Below are 7,494 nucleotides of genomic sequence, written 5' to 3'. Positions count from 1 at the left end.
CCTCGAGGTGCCACGATAAAGAAGTGGAGGAAGTCACACTTTCCAGTGTCAAGGATGCGCAGTGTCATTCTCTACTGTCTCTGCATTGGGATCCCAGCCAGGACGCTGCCAGGGCTGTACCTGCACCAGTGGCGCTGGGACCAAAGAAGCAAGGACCATGGTCCAGGCCCCCTTCATGTCCCAAACAGGAGCACCTGGCCCACAACCAGTTTGAGATGCCTGCCCAGAGCAGCACGTCAATGGGTCCTTCCCGGTCCAGCTGAACTCCTGGTCCAGGGTGCTGTCCTGCAGGACATGGGCCGACCGGCCCTATAGAGGATCTAGGGGACCTGGGGTTTCTGCCTTTGAGTGAAGGGGTCTCCTCTGCCCTTCACAGGCAGGTTCAGGGATTCACGGCAGGCTGGGAGCAGGAGGAGTGACTTGCACGGGAGGAGAAGCTTGTGACTGATTATATCTTGTCAGGAAACTCATGAAACAAAGCCCCAGGGATCTCAGGGGAACGGTGCCTGCCCAATGCCAGTTGGCAAGAGACAACCTCATTTTTTTCTCACTTCTCAAAACAGCACTTGCAGTGTCCTCTGGGAGCAGCCGTTCAGGGCAGAGTTGTTCTGCATCCACCAAGAAGTCAAGAGACCTGTGTCCAGTGCCTCTGGCTCTCCTGCGCACCATGAAAGCACCCGTCATCCTCTACGTCCTCTTGGCTTTCCTAGGCCAAGGTGAGTCTCCTGGCACGAAGGCTGCATGACAGGGGAGAGGACGAGCCCTGGGACGGCTCCAAAAGTTCGCCGGGAGGGGAGTGCGGGTGCCGAGACAGGGATGTGACCAGGAAGGTGGGTGGGAGGAGAAGGCAGCTGGAGTTTGCCACTGAAAGGTTATGTCTGCAAGGGGTGACTCTGGTCCCCTGCCCAGGATGGAGCTAGTGAAGCACTGGGCTGCTGCGAGGAGAAGCGGGGATTCCTCCCAGCCCGGGCCCTCGCACCCAGAGCAGCTGGCGAGAGGCCCTGACCCTTTTGTGCCGCGCTGAGCCCAGCAGTAGCGGCGCCTGTTCCCACTCCCTGCAGCAGTCAGGGCCGTGCCTCCCTTTGGCTTTCTACCTCGGCTGCTCCTCAGATCAGGGCACAGGCACGATCCCAGGCACCAGCCCGCGGCAGTGTGGGGAGATCTCAGCAGCTGGAAGGAATTTGCTTTCTGGATCTCCTCAAAGCAGCTGAGATGTTTTCATGCCCAGCTTCCCTGCTGCAGAAATAGGAAGACCCTGGCACACGCTGCCTGCAGGAAGGCGATGGTGGGATCTTCACTGGGGGTTGTCAGGCAGAGGCTGGAGGGGCGTCTATCGGGAAAGGGTTGGGGACAGTGATGTGTGTGTCCGTGCAGGGGCTGCACGAGGTGACCCTGGAGGCACGTCCGACCTGCCAGCTGTACAGCATGGAGGTTAGATGTTCACCCCAGTGACAGTGCCTTGTGGGCTGGATTTGAACCTGTCTCCAGTGGAGGGGCAGGCGGCAGCGCAGTGTGGTGAGCAGCAGCATGGAGCCGCAGGGGTTAATGCATCCCTTGTCCCTGCTGCCAAAGTGCAACCCTGTAACCTGGATTTCAGCGGGGGGGTCCTGCCCCTGCTCCCCTCGCCCCAAAATCCCAGCTGCTCTGGGAGCCCTGCAGGCCTGATGGCACAGCTCAGCTCAGCGCCAAGGGGAGCCCCGAGGGCTGGGACTGGGCAGTAGGCATGGGAGAGATGTGGTGCCTGGGCACCGAGGGACCACCTGATGCAAGGCAATATCCACAGCATCTCGTTCTCCTGTTTGCCCTTCTTCATGCCCCCTTCCCTGGCAGCAGCCCCTCAACCCAGCTTCCCTCGCCCCACCTGCTGCTCCCATCCCCCATGCCTGACTGCTGCCCTGACTCCAGCCCCCATCCAGCTCCTGCCCCTCCTGCCCCTTCTCAGCCCCTTCTCTCAGGAGGTCTGGGATGTGCCATGTACTGCAGGACGGGTCCCTATGGCTGCAAGCCTCATCCTGTACAGCAGGACTGTGGACCCAGGGCGTGTGTCATGGCCAAGCCTCTCAGCCCCAGGACACGTCCCTTCTGGGCAAGTCTAGTCACATCCCTTGGACGCTGCCTGATCCCTCATGCTCAGATCCTGTGGGGATGGGCACTGCGGGACACATGTGCTAGGCAGGTGGAGGGAGGGAATCAGCTGTTTTTGGCCCCTTTTTGTGACTGTTTGAACCTCATCTACCTTTTTGGACCCAGCTCCAAATCCATTTTCCTGTAATAGGAAATAGCAAATAAAGTTGTTACAAATTAGGAAGCAACTGGGGCAAATGTAGGGGCGAACGGGGAGGAAGAAAAGAGAAGGTGGCACCTGCCTTGTCGCTCACGTGGGCTGGCTGCAATAGCGCCCAGAGATGTCCGGAGATGCAGAAGGGAAGCAGGGAGGCAGCAGGTGGTGAAGCAGAGGAGCTGGAAGGAGAAATGGGGGTAACGCTCACTCGAGGGACGCCGGTTCTCTTTCCTCCTCCAGGCAGCTCTCTCCAGTGTGAGTTTTGCGATGCGATAGGGGACAACTGTTCTGGCTCCATGCAGACCTGCAATCCTGGTGAAGATACCTGCGGTATTATTAAAAATGAAGCAATAGTAGGTAGGTGAGAGGTACTTTAAAATAGGTTTACTTCCCCACCCCCACAACTTCCATTTCCCTAGAAATTAAAGGTCCAGGATGAAGCCTCTTGTGAAGTCCTTTGGTGCCCTGTGATGAAGAGCTCAAGGTGCAGTTACTAACTGTGCCGGGATTTCCTGTTCCCTTCTCACAGGCCTCACACTTCTCATAGGGAAAGAGTATATAGGGCCTAAATATTTATTTCACTGCCCAATGCACCTCTTTGAGCGCTTGCTGGGCACCTCGGCTGTTAGCTGGGCAGGAGCGTGCATCTCTGTGCATCCGGCAGCGCCTTTGTGCTCCAGGGTCCCTGCGCTGGGCTCCTGGATGGGAAGACGTTGAATGGCCAAGACTCAGCCTAACCAAGGCAGCATCGTCTGGCCAGCTACATGCCGCTCCGGGGAGGAGCCGGGTACAGAAAGATGCATGGACAGAGAGAGAGAATTACTGACCTGGGTAAAGACATGGAGAAGCTCCTGAGAGGAGATGAAGAGAGCTCTGCATGTTTAGAGAAGACACACAAATGTGGAGCTGGGCTTGAGTACTCTTCAATACATCCTTCAGGAGGAGTCCAGGATCTCCCGACCGTGTCGTGATTGGTATATAATGTGGGGGCAAGGTCGTGCCGTACCAGGGCAGCAATGATGCAGGTGCAGGGAGGAAAGTCCTTTGGTAACGAGTGTGGTTTGTTAACTCTGTGCCGTGTTCCTCTCTGTTCCAGGGGAGTTGAAGTCGCGGACTTACACAAAGTCCTGTCTCAGCTCTGATGCGTGTCGCAATCCCTTTCTTAGCATGGACTTTGGGAAAGGAATAAGACAGAGAACCAGTATCGCCTGCTGCACCGGGGAGGCCTGTCGAACTACATCTGTCCAATGTATGTGTCTCCTTCTCCTCCTTCTCTCCCCATCCACCCATCACAAGGACGCTCATGCTTGGGTCACAGTTATGAGTCCTGCTTTGTCCTGAGCTGGCACCAGCCTGGTGGTTTGGTAGTATCATAGAGAATGATGGCTGGACCTGAGGAGGTCAGATCTAGTCCAGCCCCCAACTTGAACCAGGACCAGCCCCAGCTACATCATCCCAGACAAGACTTTGTCTACCCGGTTATTCAAAACTTCCAGGGATTCAGATTGCACCACCTTTCTGGGTAACCTGTTCCAGCACCTCACCACCCTCCTCATGAGAAAGTTTTTCTTATTATCTAACCTCAACTTTCTTTCCTGCCGCTTGAGCCCATTGCTCCTTGTCTGTCATCTGCCCCACTGGAAGCAGTCCAGCTCCATCTTCTTTGCAACCTCCCTGCAGGGACCTGAAGGTTGTCCAGTTCCCTCAGCCTCTCCTCACAAGTCATGTTCCTGTGCGTCCAAACCATTTTCATTGCCCTCCACTGGACTCTCTCCAATGTGTCCACAGCCTTTCTGTCGTGGGGGCCACAGCTGGACACAGGACTCCAGATATGGCTTCCCCCATGCTGAATAGAGGGGAAGGATCAATGCCCTCCATCTGATGGCAGCGCTCCTACCAATGCAGCCCAGGAAGCCGGTAGCCTTCTTGGCAGCAAGAGCACAGTTTGGTCAGAGCCTGGCAGGGACAGCCGTATCACCCAGCAAGTGGGACAGGTGACGTGTGGGGGGAGCTGTCAGTGGCAGGTCTCACTTGCCCTGCTGGAGGTGGGCCTGAGCTCCTGAGAAGCATTGCCCTCCCTGCAGGGGACCTGGCACTGGGTAACACCCCACGGGCCTGGGGCTGGGAGGCAAAATGCAGCAGCATGGAGACTCCCACTGAGCAGAGAAAGATTTCAGGGCTTCACACAGGAGCCCAGGGGACACTGGACCATGCTGCTCATGCACGTCCGGAGCTACAGCTGTGCCCCTGCCCGTAAGGTTGAGAGGCTGACAGGGGAGGAGATCTCGAATGCACACATTTCCCTTCTAACCTTGTCAAACCCGACTGTGATCTGATTGTTCCCAGTGCCACCAGTGAACACCGCTCCCAATGGCTTGCAATGTCCAGCGTGCTTCAGCATTGGATCTTATGACTGTTGCAACGAGATTGTGTATTGTGCCGGGTCTGACACCTACTGCTTTGATTTCAAAGGGTCACTTCTCATGGGTAAGTTTATTCATTCTGTGCTGTCATCTTTTGTTTTATCTCATGAATCCCATTGCAAGAAATGCATGCAAGAGAAAGAAAAGGAGGCAAATGTAATGGAAGTAGAGCTGAGGACTACTGAATAAAAGGGAAGGGGAACACATTTAAGACCACGGGTTGCAGGGACCTGGCTGAAAAAGCCTCCTCATCTGACAGGGCTTTGTTCCAGTGTTAAAGCACCCGGAGGAAAACCATGCAGGCAGGGCCAGCTCTTGTGCTGGGTTGTCCCCAGGCTGCCCCCAGCTGTGACCTCCACCCTGGGAAAGCAGATTAGTGGTTACAAGAAAGTGTGTGTGTTGATTGTAGCAGATTTGCTTCCTGCTGGAGGGGACGAGAGAGCCGGGGAAGCTGGAGATGTGAGTGTGACTCACTCACTCACACCAGAGACACGAGTCCTGGGCCAGAGGTGGGCACAGACAGCACGCACACAGCCCTTTCTTTCAGCAATCGCAGTCCCCACAACCAGTCCCAGCTTCCCAGGGAGCAACTGCCTCCAGGAGCCATTCCCTGTACAGAGAGCAAAGCAAACTGTCTTGCTGCTTGGAAGAAACCCCCAGAGTCTCAGCCCCCAAACTCTCAACACCGGCATTTCATCAGAGACGGATCAGCCTTTTCAGTCTCTGAAAGAGAACTTGCCAGGTTACCGGTACCAACATAATGAAGCGACCGGACTGAATAAAACCCGTGTCTGGATTTCAGTCCATGGCTATTTGCATCATCCCTATGATGTGATCATGTTGTAGCTGTATTGCTGCCCGAGATTGCCAGATTAGACAATTCCTCGGGGTAAGACACAAGCAGAGGGATGCCCTGGGGAGATAAAAGTCACAAAATTTCATGTCGTCTATTAGTCTTCAGAAAGTAGACACAAAATAAGAAAATGAAGAAATCCACTCCCTAATCCCAGCCCCATCATCAGCCCCGCACCCTCTCTAGTCTTCACACATCATGTAAATGAAAGTGAATTCATCCCCTCTTGAAATAACACAAACTCTCTAGATTGTGTCAGGGGAAAAGACCAGAGAGGAGTTTACGGTGTCTTAGTGCAGGACCTGATGTGCGTCCCGGTGCTGGCGTCGGGTGTTGACTGCTGAGAGGAGGAGGGAGCGGCTGTGAGGCCTAGGAGGGGTTGTTGCAGGGACCGGTAAGACCTGCCATGATGCTCAGTGTGTTTCTTCTGCCCTGCAGGGGAAGGTACTTTGAACACCGCAGTAAAAGGCTGTATCTCTGTGTCTGAGTGCACACGTCCAGTAGTACTGATGAAGGCAGGCCAAAACTTCTCCATGGATATCAATAGGTTTGAATGCAAACCAGCCTCTCCTGCAGCCAGCAAGTCTTCTGGATGGACCCTCCTAGCCACGCCCAGCTTTCCCATCATGGCTGGGCTCATCTTGACAAAGACCATTTCCTGATGTTCCCAAGGGCCAAGAAATGCAAGGTCTGATGGTGCAAAACATAATGCTACATAATACTCTGCCTCCTCGCTTGTGTGTGACTCTTTCTGCTACGGCTTCTGTCCACGGGTGGTTCTTTTCCCTCTGGGTCTCGACACAAGACATGGTCATACTGATGTGAATGAGGAGAAAACACACAGCATTTCACTCTACTATATTCCCTTTTATTACAATCTAGGGTAGAGTTATTCCAGAAAAAATCAGAGGTTAATCTTATATCCTCTCTTAAACTTGATATGCTTACATTGGTGTATGCAAGTCATTTAGCCAAACCAGCATTAATGAGTCATGTCCAGCTCAGCGTCTTGCATGTGGTTAATTTATCAGGGTTTGTGATGTGTTCTGTGGCTGTTTATCCCAGGCTGGGAGGTAGGGACACACTGCTTAATAGCCCTGCACAGCGCAGACAGCAGGTAGAGGAGATCCTGAGAGAGCTCTAGTTTCAGTCTGCACAAAACAGGCTCAGAAGGATCCCTCAGAAGTTTATGCAGAGACTGAGAGAGAGCGATAGCTCCATGGGTACATGCTTGTGTGTGTGTCTGTGTTGCAGAGTGCTGATGTTCATTCTGTGCAGGGGGCTTCATTATTGCCTATGCTGTGAATCCCTGAGCCTGTTTTGCAGGCCCTCAAAGTGGTGCAATGTGCTGATTGCAGGTTATTGTATATGGTGCCACATACTAATTCTTCTGTAAATATGTAATGTCTCATTCATATTTACGTTTGCATGGCAATAAATTTGCATATAGCTAAGCACTTTGTCTCAGCCTGGCTCTATAGAGAAGGGAGGGGACTGCTCCCAGGTGGCAGGCCCCTTTCACAGCATTCTTGCCTGACCACTGCATCCCTTCCCCTTGGGGACAGGGCACATCCCTTGATGTACCCCGGCTACACATCTATATCAGTTCTTCACCTGAATGCTGCCCTCATCACCCCGCTGCATTTCCAAGGCACAGGAAGAGGAATGCCATATTCCCCAAGGCAGCCTCTGGTTTGGGCTGCTTCACGTCATGGAGCAAAGATTTAGACTCCCCGGGCTGCAATGAATTCATGTCATACTAGCAACATCCTGAGGGCATATGGGAGGGAATGAATGCACAACCACCTGCATGTTGTCTTGCAGCACCAGCCACGCAAAGGAAGGCCTGCCTCCATGTCCCTGTGCATGGGGATGCTCCTTGGTGGGATGGGTTGGAGGCCAAAATGGGAGCAAGATTGTAGAGGAAGTGGGAAAGC

The 7,494-nt window shown here is 53.9% G+C and overlaps 1 protein-coding gene across 1 annotated transcript; it reads left to right on the top strand.

The window, feature by feature from the left end:
* Positions 1-567: 567 nt before the first annotated feature.
* LOC132249169 (phospholipase A2 inhibitor gamma subunit B-like) lies at positions 568-7,011 on the top strand. Its single transcript, XM_059723506.1, has 5 exons — positions 568-716; positions 2,522-2,638; positions 3,378-3,530; positions 4,628-4,768; positions 5,996-7,011. The coding sequence occupies exons 1-5, from the start codon at positions 668-670 to the stop codon at positions 6,217-6,219; spliced, it is 684 nt and encodes a 227-aa protein (XP_059579489.1). The 5' UTR covers positions 568-667; the 3' UTR covers positions 6,220-7,011.
* Positions 7,012-7,494: the final 483 nt, after the last annotated feature.

Source organism: Alligator mississippiensis, chromosome 3, assembly GCF_030867095.1.
Source record: "Alligator mississippiensis isolate rAllMis1 chromosome 3, rAllMis1, whole genome shotgun sequence".
Classification (NCBI taxonomy): Eukaryota; Metazoa; Chordata; order Crocodylia; family Alligatoridae; genus Alligator; species Alligator mississippiensis.
This window is presented reverse-complemented; position numbering and strand designations above follow the sequence as displayed.